This window comes from Lycorma delicatula, chromosome 8, assembly GCF_047948215.1.
Source record: "Lycorma delicatula isolate Av1 chromosome 8, ASM4794821v1, whole genome shotgun sequence".
In the NCBI taxonomy this organism is placed as follows: Eukaryota; Metazoa; Arthropoda; class Insecta; order Hemiptera; family Fulgoridae; genus Lycorma; species Lycorma delicatula.
This window is the reverse complement of record NC_134462.1, coordinates 136,547,819-136,563,042: the sequence shown is the minus strand read 5'-3', so window position 1 is coordinate 136,563,042 and position 15,224 is coordinate 136,547,819. Positions and strand designations below refer to the sequence as shown.

The 15,224-nt window shown below is 28.1% G+C and overlaps 1 protein-coding gene across 3 annotated transcripts in view; it reads left to right on the top strand.

Moving 5' to 3' along the window:
- egl (Egl_like_exo domain-containing protein) overlaps positions 1-15,224 on the top strand; it is a 47,516-nt gene that overhangs the window by 18,627 nt on the left and 13,665 nt on the right. For 2 of the 3 annotated variants that reach the window (XR_012757345.1, XM_075372730.1), the window contains exons 3-6: positions 1,998-2,242; positions 8,075-8,278; positions 8,833-8,922; positions 9,516-9,598. Coding sequence is in view for 2 of the 3 variants with exons in the window: in XM_075372730.1 (XP_075228845.1) it covers positions 1,998-2,242; positions 8,075-8,278; positions 8,833-8,922; positions 9,516-9,598 (622 nt within the window). In the remaining variant the exon portion in view is untranslated. Of the gene's footprint in view, positions 1-1,997; positions 2,243-8,074; positions 8,279-8,832; positions 8,923-9,515; positions 9,599-14,682; positions 15,223-15,224 lie in introns of those variants that run through there. The other variant, XM_075372729.1, reaches the window with a different exon arrangement.

Here is a 15,224-nt window from a genome sequence, read left to right as displayed (position 1 = left end):
TATTCCACCCATCTATCAACTTTACCTTTCGTATTACATATTGGTGTACCGATAGTTTAACACATTATTAGATTTTAATTTATGTACCCCAAAATTTTCCTTAACTTTCCTGTATGCTCCATCTATTTTACCAATGTTCATTTCTCTTTCCACTTCTGAACACTTTTCTTTAATCCACTCTTCTTTCGTTAGTTTGCACTTCCTGTTTATAGCATTTCTGAATTGTCGGTAGTTCCTTTTACTTTCTTGATCACTAGCATTCTTATATTTTCTACGTTCATCCACCAGCTGTAATATATCGTCTAAAACCCAAGGTTTTCTACCAGTTTTCTTTGTTCCGCCTAAGTTCACTTCTGCTGATTTAATAATTTCCTTTTTAACATTCTCCTATTCTTCTTCTACATTTTCTACCTTATCTTTTTTACTCAGACCTCTTGCGATGTCCTCCTCAAAAATCTTCTTTACCTCCTCTTCCTCAAGCTTCTCTAAATTCCACCGATTCATCTGATACCTTTTCTTCAGGTTTTTAAATCCCAATTTACATTTCATTATCACCAAATTATGGTCGCTATCAATGTCTGTCTGCTCCAGGGTAAGTTTTGCAGTCAACGAGTTGATTCCTAAATCTCTTCTTAACCATGATATAATCTATCCGATACCTTGCAGTATCGCCTGGCTTTTTCCAAGTGTATATTCTTCTATTATATTTTTAAATTGGGTGTTGGAAATTACTAAATTATACTTTGTGCAAAACTCTATAACTCTGTCCCCTCTTTCATTCCTTTTGCCCAGCCCGTATTCACCTACTATATTTCCTTCCTTGCCCTTTCCAATGCTTGCATTCCAATCTCCAACTATTATTAAATTTTCATCCCCTTTTATGTGTTTAATTGCTTCATCAATCTCTTCGTATACACGCTCTACCTCATCATCATCATCATGGGCGCTTATAGGCATATAGACGTTAACAATCGTTGTCGGTTTAGGTTTTGATTTTATCCTTATTACAATGATTTTATTGCTATGCGTTTTGAAATATTCTACCCTCTTCCCTATCTTCTTGTTCATTATGAAACCTACTCCTGCCTGCCCATTATTTGAAGTTGAGTTTATTATTCTAAAATCACCCGACCAAAAGTCGCCTTCCTCTTCCCACTGAACCTCACTAATTCCTACTACATCCACGTTTATCCTATCCATTTCTCTTTTTAAATTTTCCAGCCTACCAACCTTTTTTAAACTTTTTAAACTTCTAACATTCCACCCTCCGACTTGTAGAATACTATTTTTTAATTTTCTGGTGACCCCTTCCTTAGTAGTCCCCATCCGGAGATCCGAACGGGGGACTAGTTTACCTCCGGAATATTTTACCAAGGAAGGCGCCTCCACCATTGCTATATGAAAATGCAGAGAGCCACATTTTCTTGGAAAAAAAGCAGCTGTAGTTTTCCATTGTTTTCAGCTGCGCAGTACTCAGAGGACTGAGTGATGTTGATATTGCCGTTAAAGTCATCCTGACTCACGCCCCTAACAACTACTGAAAGAGCTGCTGCCCTCTTTCAGGAATCATTTCCTTAGTCTGGCTCTCAAAAGGTACCTCTTCAATATGGTTGCATCTTCGGTCCAGCTACTCTGTATCACTGAGCACTCAAGTCCCCTCACCAGCAGCAAGGTCTCATGATTCATAGAGGAGGTTAATACATTTATATATCTGAAATCCAAGGTTGATTGATCTGCTTAGCATAATAAATTATTTAAAGCATGATAAACTGGGAAATAATACATGAAATAAACTTGGAAATAATTTTTTTCCCAATTTTTAGATGTATGTTTGTTTTTTACATTATATTTCTTGTTAATAGAATTTAACAACTCATCTGTTCAATCATTTCTAATTTATGTAGTATTTTTTTATTTAATTATATTAGCCGAATTATTAGTGAGTGACAAAATCATGATTATAGTTTAATATTTATCTGTGTTTCTATTTGTTTTAGGCTGCACACGCTGTACTTCAGTTACAGCAGACTGGAAAGCCAGTGTATAAAGTGAAAAATATTAGTTTGAATGCGCTCTGTGAATTATATGACGCCCCAGTTAATCCAATAAAAGAACAGTTAAAGAATATTTATCGTAGGGATCAAAGATACTGGGCTCGAAGGCCTTTGTCTCGAGAAATGATGTTGTATGCTGCTGCAGATGTGCTTTCTCTCGTTCCACAGATTTACAATTCCATGCTTAAGTAAGTCTTTTCTGGATATGAACTTGTTGAATATTTTCTGTTAACGGAGCCAACATGCATTTTAAACGTAATATATGTAAAATATTTAGTAATTTAATATGGTTGTTAAATTGTGTTCTGAAGTTCAACTCTTTTAACATATAAATTACTATTTTGTGCTCTTTACTTGCCCTTAGCTCATAAATCTGTAAAATACAAGAATATTCAAATTTATTTATAATCTATTATTTATTAAAAAACAACAAAAAACATTTTTCCATATTCTTTAGAAAAAGATACTTGTGGCTTCTTATGGAACCTCTTTTGAACAGTTGCAGTGACTTCTTCATTAGAACAAAACTTTTTACCCCCTAGAGCTTCTTTTAAGGGTTCATACACATTGAAGTAAGAAGGTGGGGGATGTCAGGACTGTAGAGTGGATGTTGTAGAATAATCAATTTTAAATCATAGATTGTAGCCATCTTATTAGCATCTACATGAGGACGTGCATTAACCTGTAAAAACGACAGAATGTTGATTTTTTCCTATTTTGAATGGCTGTTTTTACAAGACCCTTTAGGAAATTGGAGTAATTCTTGGTATTTATAGTGAGCTGCTATGTTGGGAAATCAATATGTAAATCATATACAACAACCTGCTTATCCCAAAAGAATGGAGCCATAATTTTTCTTGCTGAAATGCAAGCGTACCTATAGACCAGTGATTCTCAACGTTTTTAGTTCCACAACCTCCAAAAAGTAAAAAAAAAATGTAATGAATATGTCACTACACCTCCTACCAAACCCAGTGAAACCTAGTTAAAACTATTTAGCTGCGTTAATAGCAACCAGTATGAACGTGAATGTATGAAGTGTACAAACATGAGAAACTTACAGGTTCCAACTTGATATATACATGCTTGATATTTGCTGTGAGAGCGTCATGTTCTATTATGCATATGATACGTATGAACATTCATTTTATTAATCATGGCCTGTTGGTGTTAATATATAATTTATTTATATAATAGTTTCCACTTACCAACAGTCACAGTCTTTAATAGTATGTTTGAGTGCTTTCTGATTAGTAATCCATTCTCAGGAACATTGATGTATTATAATTATTTACTTCACATATCATTAATTATACTAACTTGAATTTAAAAAAAAAAAATATAAATATAACAATTAATCGTCAAAAGGTAAAATAATGTCAACGTTATCAGTCATGTCAATATGAAGATCTCAATTGTTATGTTCATTAGTATGAAGAAGCAGTATAACCAACCTAAGAATCAAAGTTATTGTTTAATATTTGTTTGAATAATACATAATTTTCAAATTTTGTGTTTGCTCATATATCAAATTTGTATTATTTAAGTATATATAATATTTTTCAATAATTTTTTTTTATGAAGGTTATTGAAGTATTCAAGAATATTAAATAATCTGGGGGTTGTAACTATAATTATTTTCTAAGATATGTCTAGCATAATTGGATCGTTCTTTATTTTCCTTATTTATACAATTAATGTGTTCATTAATTCTAATCGAAAATCGGTTTGTCATCCTGACATATTCCAGATCCTAATTTGTGCATTTTAAACTATATACTCTCTGTTTATCTAAATTAAATTTGTTATATTTTAATATTCTAGTAGGATCTCTGTTATTTATATAATTAATTATTTTATTATTCGTTGTATGTGCAGTTATTAATTCAAAAGATTTAAATATTTTATTGAATTATTTTTAATTTATGTTGTATTCAGTTTAGTATATTTGTATGTGTTATTATTATTATTTGTTAATTTTATTTTTTATTTTAGTAAATAATTTATTAGGTTTTCATTGTATCCATTAGTTACAGCTATATGTTTGATATTATTTAATTCAACGTTTAATTTTATATTATTATGTTTTAAATATTTTAAACATAAACATAAACAATGTTGAACTAACCACCAACATTTTTTGATTCCAAGGATGAAACAAATGATAATGAATTATGGTGTCCTATTTAGTAGGTTTCCTATATATGTTGATATCAAGTTCATTATTATAATTTTTATTAATTTTTAAATCCAAAAAGTTTGTGCCATTTTTCTCAACCTAATGTGAACCTAATATCATTATTTAAGGAGTTCATTTCTTTGATTATCTTATCTTCTTTATCTTTAAATTGTTGATCATATATGATCAATGTTATCCACATAATTTTTATATATTAAAATTTTATGTTTATTAAATTAAATATACGGTGTAGATTATTGTTCTCTAATTAATTCATGAAAGCTATTTTAGCTAACATTTACATGAATGTGTTTAACGAAATGTTTTTTTATAAGGCTCCTAAAAACTATAATATAGATTGGACAAAATGTATTGCAGTATGTAGTGATGGTGTAATGGTGATAACATGAAAGAACAGTGGATTTCTAAATAAACTAAAAGGTCATCTTATACCAAGGGTGGAATGGACACACCTGCTTCCTTCAGACATGCTCTTGCCACAAAAAATATGATGGAAAATCTCAAGCAAATTCTTTATAAAGCTATAAAAATGGTTAATTGTATTCAAAGTCGACCATTACAGAATAGGCTGTTTGCTAAACTATGTGATAAAATTGCATATGAAAAGAAAAAATCTTTTCTTACAGAAGTCAGATGGTTATCTAGAGGAAAAATATTAATCCGCCGATTAGAATTGTGAGATGAATTAATAATATTTTTCCAGGTTAAACAAACACAATTTTCATTGTTTTTACAGAATAATGAGTTTATGTTGCTGTTGGCTTACTTAGCTTATTTATTTTTGCTTTTAAACGACTTGAATGTGTGAATTTACAAGGACATGATAAAAACATTTTATTAATGACAGACAAAGTTCTAGCTTTCATTAAGAAGCTTGATATCTGGATTATTTGCATTGAAAGCAAAAACTTTGATATGTTTCCACTAACTTCCGATTATAATGAGAAAAATTTTGATGAAGAAGATGCTGTTATTTACCACAGTTTGAATATCATGAAAAGATGCATTTGTGTGAGCTAAAAATTCAGTTGGTAGAGTATTTCCCAGAGTTTAAAAATGATTTCTTGAAGAAATTTCTACTGAATCCATTTAGTGAAAAATCTTCAGCTGCTAAGTTCTTGGTTGAGATTTATGACCAGCTCATCAAAATGTCTGCCAATAAAACGTTACAACTTTAATTCACATCTGAAGTTTTAGATATGTTTTGACTTGTTTGTCAAAGCGAGTATGGAAATTTAGTTACAGAAGCTTAGAAAATATGAATTCTTTTCGACAAGTCTCAACTCAAAAGGTTTTTTGTCTATAGTTTCACTAAAAACTAAATAGAGGAATCATATTTTATGAATTGAAAACAATTTGCTTCTAGATCCAAAATTGAGAAACTTTGAAATGGAAAACAAATTCAACCATCTCATTAATTTATTTTCTTTACATGTGAACTTATACGTATTTATATGTAGTTGTAGGCTAATTTTGCCACCACCCAGGTTGAGAATCACTGTTGTAGACCATACAAAATAAATTAAAAAGTAGCCAAGAAGGTCCAAAATTTATTAATAAATAAATATATGTTGACAAAACTATTTTTAATTTAATATCAGATATTATACACAAAGAAAATACCTTACCTGTGGGATTTTCACTATCGGCAATTATGTTTACAGGAATTTGAGAGTTAGTACGTGGCATCACTCGTACACATAAAGTTGTAATATAGACAAGGTATCTTTATGATATTTTCATAATATATAACCTGATAGTAAACAGTGAACATCTAATAATATTTAATGAATTAAATTTTTTTAATGAAAATTTAAAATTCACATTTGAAATAGTTAATAGAATATTAAATTATTTAGATGTTAATTTAGTAATAAACATGGGCTACCAAGTTGAAACATCAGTATATAGTAAACCTACATCTAATAATATAACAACTCATAAAAAAATCAAATCACCCTTGGTCTAATAAAATTAACACATATACAAATATGATTAATAAAGCAACCAAATCATAAAATATACAGTGTTTGAAAATGGATGTGATACTTCTTTAATTAATAATATTTATAAAAACTACCACCAAAACACAATAACAAAATATCTATCTTATAACCAATACATAAGACACAAGAGAGTAAAAAAATATACATAAGTATTTGAATATTAATAATATCATTGAAAACATTACTCAAACCTAACAATAAATAAATATTTAAACCTAATCACCACATGATAAAGTATTTAAAAACCAAAAATAATAATAAAGTACAATCTGTGTGGAATTTATAAAATTAGATTTAATGATTGTAACGGTATAGGAAAAATGATTAAACTAGATTTCTTGATAAATATAGAAATTACAAAAATAATAAATTAGGTTTATCATGGCAAACCATCTAATAAACAATAAACATTCTATTTCTGATATTACAAATTTATAAATATTAGAAATTAATAAAGATGACATAAAATTAAATATATTAGAAAAATGTTATATCTATAAATACAAATAAAATTTCAATTTGATAAACCATTAGACAGTGTTTGAGGAAGATGGTCTTATAAAAACTGCAAGAGACAGCAGCACTTGTTATTTTTTACTTTTGTAATAAGTATTTTTATTTTCCAATAAGAGAATTATTTCATTCATGACTGAGGATGTGGAATCCTGTGAAAGTACTTTCATGAAAAATTAAGGCAAGATATGTCTTATCGCAATATAAACTAGATGGTTTATTTAATAGAATTTAAATATAATTATATAAATCTTAAAATGATTAATTTAAGTAATATTTATTATAATAATAATAAATTTGGCAACTATATATATTGTCTTTTTTATTAAATTTATATTAAATAATTTAAAGACGTTTATTATATTTAAACTATTTTATTCAATTCTATAAACCATATTAGTCTAAAGTTGCAGTTTGTTTTGTATAGGTATGGCTGGTATTGTGCATTCTGTTAGCTAGTGTTGACAATACACGAGTGAGTGATTGGATCATTCGCTTTTATTATTGATCAGACAAGTTGAATTATAATCCAATAAAGTAAATATTCAATTTAATAAACTTTCTTAAATATATTTAGAAATAACAATTGAATTTAATAGATTATCTAACTGTATTCTTTGAAGAATAGTGTGGGGTAGAGTATGACTTTAATCCAAGTTCGGCAATCTTTTTAATATGCTAGAAAAACTCACTTCTTAAACTACAAATGGATTTCATCCCACTTTGAATAAAATTTTTCTACATTCTTTTGTATGTGTTATTGACTTAACAAAATGGAATAAAGGTTAATTCAGTTGAATACAAACAAGCCAATTATTAATTATTTATTTAATCCATTGTTTTGATTTAAAGAAAATGGAATAAAAAGTTAGTGCAATTAGATTGGTGTTGTAAAAGTTTATTCAAGGTCCTAAAGTAGTTAATATATTTGTAAAAATATTCAGAATTAGGAATAGATATTGTAAAATAAACTATTAATATTTGTTTTGAATAACTATACGTATTTATCTACCAAACCTATGCTCGTTAAACAATTTTCTCTTAATTCTGTATGTCTCTTGTGAATGTGTAAATATTATTTTCCTCTCGTTTTATTATAGTCCATTTCTTCTTGTTATCTTAGTTCTGCCGGTTTTCAGATTCCTTTTATTTAATTTTACACATATTTTTTTTATATTTAGAAGACAGATTTGTTTTGTTTTGTCGGTATGTAAATTACTTATCTCTTTGTAAAATTATTTAGTAGGTGAGGAGTTTTTAATATTTATTGAATTTATATTTATTTTTTATTATCTGTTAAGACAAGTGAAACCAGAATTGAAGCCTTTGCTGGCCGAATTATGTGAAGAGCAAGTTTATATTCATATTCGTCCTGATGAAGTGAAACAACGTAAAAAACAACGCAAGGTAGAAAGTGAGGTATCAGATTTGCGGGCAAAATTGGCAGCCTCTGCTCAAACTGGACGTAATATTGTTCTTAGTAATCGTGAAATCAGACTTCTTAGGTGATTACTTCTTAAATAAAATATTTAATTTTAATTTGATAATTTTGTTGCATTAGTTTTTCTTGTTAACAGTTTATAATTAATTACTTGTTTTCATTTGTTATTGTATTGTATAGTATATTGTAATAAATATAGTTTATTAAGGAAGAATTATGTATTGCTGTTTATTATTTTGTAACTTTTTGCCTTACAGCAGACCTTAACTGACTTCTTTCATATGTACTTAAGAAAAAAATTGAATTTTTGTATTATAATACATTGAATGTATTACAATGTTAGTGTTGAGTTTTCCCAAATTATTTCATTTTAAATGCCTTGTTTTTTAAAATTGTCTGAAGGAATATAAAGAAGTAAAATCTAATAGTATAAATAAAAAGTTATGACATTTTTTTATTAACATAATTATTTTAAATTATAATTTGTAATTACAAATAAACTATTTAGATCAATATAAAAAGAAAAATATAAATTTTAAATTGGGTGCTAAAATTAAGTAGTATGTTAGTAAGACTTTTATTTTAGTTTTTAAATATTTTGTGTTTTTTTTTTTTTAGGTACTTGGATTTAACTGACGAAGAGAAAGAAAAGTTAAAAGGATCTTATAAAGTAGCAAGAAAACTAGAAAAATTAGAAGGAAAAAATAAGTAAGATTTTTTTAATTATACTATTGTTTTATAAATATACTAGTGTCCCCTTGCTACTCTGCAACATTATTATTAAAAAGAAATGTTATATATTTTAAAAAATCTGTTAAAACCCTATTTACAACAACACATTTCACCCCAACCCACTTGTTTTCTCTTTCCTTTCCTACCGCTGGTAAAAAGTGTGCTCAAAACCTTTTTCCATTCTGTCCAAACATTGTACATGACATATTGGGTTTATATATTTTATTCTGCTTGGAATGATTCTCAGATATGTGATTAAGTATCTTTGGACCTTCAAAGTGGTTTTCTGTGGTTAATAAGCTCTCAAAGTTCCTCAATTAAGGAACAATGAGGATTTCTTAGAGGAGACTCAAATTTGGAATCTGATGGCGCTTAATGATATATCTGTTGGTCATTCTTAGCATAATAAAAAAAAAATAATCAGCCCAATCTGTCCAGTAGAATGCCTTGACAGACGGAAAATTGGTTTTCATATTGTATGCTCAAAATCTATTTCAGTAAAACTCATCATGATAGCAGTAAAGTATCATAAGTGTTATTCTGTCATTTTGCTTATTTTTTGTTTACAGGGAAGAAGATGGTGAAGGTGAATTCTTAAGCTTAGAAAGTTTCAATAGTGGTAAGAGTACACCTTCAGATAATTCACTTTCAGGTAAATTATTATTAGTAGTATTAATTTGATTCGCTTATTTTTTTGCATGTTTCTTAATGTGCAGTATTCTTTGGAAATGAATGCTAATTTCTTACATGTTTTGTTATTATCTTTTATAAACAATTATTTTTCGATTGAATTTACTATCATTTTTTACAGTCAACACGTATCATGTCTTGTCAGGTTGTCTTTTGTATCTTTGGTGCCGATTACAGATCATGTTAATATCATCATTATAGTCAACATGTATACATATTATGCACATGTTTTGACCTTGTAAAGTCAAACCCACTTCTAACGTAAGGAGTTACACTATTCACTAGTAGGTCCACTGCTATTTATTCTCTTCACAAACAACCTTCCCATTTGATTAGCAGAGTTTATAATGCCGATGAATTGCATCATCGTGAATGATCCATATATAATTTTTTTAATTAAAAAGGATTACATTTGATTTAAAGCAATGTCATACTTTTATATCAATTCCAGTGCTAAAGACTGGATTCTTATTGCACGTTAACTGGGCTGAGCTGTAGTATATTGTTATCTCAAAGAATAGCCAACCATTAAAAATCTGTTAAATCAGTACAAACCACTAATAGTACAAACAATTGAAACTGCAAACCACTATTAGTCATTTATATTCTTATAGATTATATTACTGATTTAGTATAATGTGTACAGAAGACTAATTTACAACTAATAAACTTGGATGACCTTTTATTATCTTCTATACAATTTTGTAATAATGAAATTGTAGACGTAACATAAAATTGTAAATATTTTAAAGATAAATTTAAAACTATATAAAGATTATAAATTTATAAACTATGTATATATATATTTTACTGAAATTAATCTTTTTAAGATCCATATTATTTCTCTCTACTGTTAAATTATATTTAAATTCTATTAAATAAACCACGTAGTACAGAATATTGAGATAAGATATCTTTCCTAAATTTTTTGTGAAATTACTTTCGCAGGATCCTATAAAAGTACTTTACTCAAGACTCTATAACCACTTTACGAAAAGTACTTTATAGCCTCTATTTGGTTTATTTAATAGAATCTAAATGTATATATTTTTGTCTATTGTACTGTAGGAAGTAGTTAATAAAAACCACCACTTATAATTCAACAAGAGTGAACATAACATCAGATTTTACATGCAAATAAAGCATTATTGTTATTTTAGCATTTCATATGTGATGATCAATTTATGGTTTCAAAACATTGTAAAGATGTTGCTTGTTTTCTAACTTGTGTGTAGTAGGGGGCATGAAATCTGAAGCTTGTAGTCAAGCAGTCATTAAACTGTATATCAACAATTCTACAAACATTTCTTGTGTCGGTGTTTACAAAACAAAAAACTAAACCTGTTCATTATTTAATCTCATTTAATATTAAATTTAATTTAATTTTTTATCCCAAATCAATTTTAAGTAAAATTTAATAATTTATTTCATAATATTAATTACAATTAAAATAAAATTATCTTAAATTATTTTACTTGTAATTATTGTTTGAAATTGTTGTAGGTATTTCTAAATTATGATAATATATGGCCCAGCGATTAAAAATTACAAGTGATGCATATTTTGATAAAATTGATAAATGTAAAGCCAACACTTCCTTTTAAATGAAACAAGTTTGTAGATATGAGTTGTTTTAACAAATGAATCATTCTAATTAGCTGACTAACAGTAAAGACATAGATGGATAGCACGCATCATATACAAGATAAAAACGAGTATTATATTTATGGAATACATTAAAGTTGAAAGCTTTGGGTAATAATGTTCAATCATTTCTGTTCATCTGTTAAGAGCACTTTGCCAGTGCCACGTTTCGCCTTTCTTGATTTATAGTAGTATGTATATAGTGTAGGTTAAACTTTTATTTGATCTGTAGTTGTAAGCAGGATGGATGAATGAACTTAAATCCACTACGATTTGTAAAAAATTAAGTCGGAAAGCTCAAGAGTTATCAATAATATGTACAAATTCATGAAAGAAGAATTAAATTTGGAAAGTATGGAAATAATAATAAACATATTATTCCAATTCAGAAGTGTGAAAAAAGAACAGCAACTGCGTGTAAAATATCACAATTGCAAGTTCAAAGAGTAAGGAAACAGAAAAGGAGTTAACAAACAAAATGATTTTGAAGTCAAGAGTTCTAAGGTTTTAATCCTAATAAAGGCAGTAGTTACTTTTATACAGATTTCAATACTAGACTGTAGATACTGGTGTTCTTTGGTGGTTGGGTTTCAATTACACACATCTCAAGATTACACTTCATTTAGTTGCTTCACCCAAAAATAAAAAACTCGAACAGGGATTTCTACTTCTTTCAACATACCAAGAAAATATAAAATCTGTCTGAAACCGGAGGCCTAGATGATTTTAACTTGTGCATATTGAGAAGGAGCGTAACTAATTTCATCTTAAAGAAAAAACAGTTATCCACCATTCCAATATTGCTGGCACATCTGAAAGATTCAATAGGATTTTCAGGAACTAAAAGAAACCTAAGAAGAGTACTACAACAGTTGGGTTTCAAATAGAAAAAACTGAAAACAGTTATAGGTAACTTGTTATTGAACATTATGACATTTTGATTAAACGAATGCTTTTGTAAATGCAGTCAAAAAATTCAGAATCAAAAAGAGGCCAATTGTATACCTTGATGAGACTTACATTTTTGGAAAGTCATCCCTCATTGAAATCGTGGAGGAATGCTTCAAGAAGGAGGACTACTAACATCAATTTTTAAAGGCACAGTAGATCGATTATTATAGGGATGAAATGGGATTTATTCTGGACACTATTAACCTGGAAAGTTAGTGCACCAGTTGGCAAATGAATGAAATTTATAACTTAAAAAAGTCTGAAGAAAAATTAATGAAAAATCTTCCAGAAAATTCCATAATAATTTTAGACAATGCATCTGTAACAGAACATTGCAAGAAAAATTACCCACATCCAATACAAGAAAACAAGAAATGAAGGGCTGGTTACGTTACTGTTAAATTTCATTTTCATCTGCTGTGCTAAAACCTCAACTATATAAAATAATTAAAAGGAATAAAGCAAACTACAAAGTGTTTATGTTTTTTTTATGAATTTTATGAATTTTTTATGAACTTGCCAAGAAAAACAGACATGAAGTGTTAGGACTACCTCCATACTTCCCAGACTTAAACCCAGTCAAAATGGTTTGATGTGAAGTAAAACAAAACGTTGGAAGCCACAGTGTTACTTTTGACTTAAACACTGCTCATTGGATTGCCGAAGATAAATTTTATAAATGGATGCATCGCATTGGAAACCTTATTGTGAAGAAGTACAAAAAAATGAAGATTAATACAATAGACAGGAGCACATTGACAACATTACAGAATCTTTTCAGATTTCTTTGGAAGATGGTGTAGTGTTAGTGAAAGTGACAAGGGAAATTCAGAATGTAGCGATTTGGATGATGACGTTCAACCGCTTTAGTTTTTAAAGTGTTGTGTTCAATTTTATTTTTTAAAGTTTGTGTATTATTTAAATTTGGATAAAATGTGTAATAGCTAGTTCTTTATTTTTCTAAAGATCTATGAAACAATTTATATAACTTAATTACTTTTCATTTAATTCATCCCTGGGGTCAGTATAATATTAATTGAGAAACAAGAAGATCTTTTTCATAAGGTATATAACTGTACATACAATTAAAAATTAATTATATTATGAAATATTAATTCTTGATAAGTTTAATATTAACATGAATGAAATAATAGTAAATATTAGTAGTGCTAATTTTGTGTTTTGTATATTTTAATTATATTATGAAATATTAATTCTTGATAAGTTTAATATTAACATGAATGAAATAATAGTAAATATTAGTAGTGCTAATTTTGTGTTTTGTATAAATAGTCAGACGGTTCCTTATTAAACCATATGTTACTTTAAATGGGTAATAGAATGTCAGCTGAAGCAAGTTCAGTTTACACAGTGCTGTTAAGCTTCAAGATTCATGCCCTTTACAGTACTGTTATTTACTCCTGAGAAATTTATTGAATGTATATAAAATAAGTAAAGTTAGACTGAATTAAAATGTTAAGAATGTAAACTTAGAAGATAATTGCAGAGAATCATTTTAAAAACAGATGTTGAAAAATGAATGTTACATGTTTAAAAACATTTTAATTTACATATAATACATCACATTTAATTATACTTAAAATTTATAACATTATTTAATTAAAAACCACAATTTGTTTAAAAAAAATACTAAATTCTGTTTTAATTGTCCTCTTTTATTTCTGTACTTTTCAGAAATCTTTAATTTTTTTTGTAACTAAAGTAACTTGTAATTTTAGGATCTGTAATCTCTTCTTCAGTTGAATTTTCTATATTTGTTGCTTGGTATTTACAAACAGTATCCAGAACTTTTTTTTGGAAGTTTGTGGCAAAATTTTTGTCTCTGTTCCTTTGCTTCTTCAATGTTTTCCAAGTTGTTAGATAAATTATAAAATTCCAAGAATTTCTTAATGAGAACTTCAGTAAAGAGTGTGTTATCTCCTTTAGGCCAATTTTATGGCCTAAGCAAAGGAGGTGTACTGTGTTAAGTTGTCATCTGTGTTATGTAACAGGTAAAAAAAGTTATAAAATTGATAGAAAGTAATATAATATACTAGCAGTTGAGATCTACTCTATTCTATTCAGTGATTTCAAATTCTTTGATGTATAACAATTGAAGAGTAGCTATCTATACATGTTTTTTGGCCATTACTGGAAAATTTTGGCTCTCTTTGCTGTAGAGATCTAGATTAGCTCATTTCTCTTCAAAGAGTTTAAATACTTTGGTTAATATGCGTAGAAAAACAGTGCCAGTTATGATATGTTTTTGGTTGTTATAGGGACATTTTGGTCTTCTTTTCTGTAATAGAGAAACGAAAATACATAAATTGTTAATGGAATTGTAAAGAGATCAGCCAGTTATTTCATTGGAGAAATTTTTTTTTCAGAAGGGCTCTTTTGTAGCTAGTTTACTGTGTTTTATGAATCATTTGTGTAATTTTTTTTAACCAGGTGAAGTAATAAGTCCAAATTCTGGTCCACCAAGTCTCACAGAATCGATGCAGTTAATGGATGAGATTCTATCAGATGTTGGAATGGATCGATTGGATAAAATGGAACGTTTAGAAGCGATTTTAACTGCAGCAACAGCAGCAACTATGGGTGAACTACGAGGTGACAATAGATCAAGTAATCCTTGTATCTGCCATTGCCATGATAATGGTTGTAATAATTATTACTATAATCAGTCATCAGTAAATGAAATAGGTACACAAACGTGTTCAACCGGCGATATTGTTATCACTAGAGTATTCTTTACAGAAGAAGAAAAGGAAAAAGAGAAGACAATCACATCAACAACTCATTCATCAACTTCATCATCTTTATCATCCAGAAAATAAAGCAATAAATAATATATCGTAGTGTATTGATTTTATTATCTAAAAAATAATTTTAATTAAATAAGATTCGTTACTGAAAGAAAATTCATAAATTGTTAAAAAATTTTAATCAGCTCTTTTGCATGTAACGTTTTGAATGTATTTGATTAATCA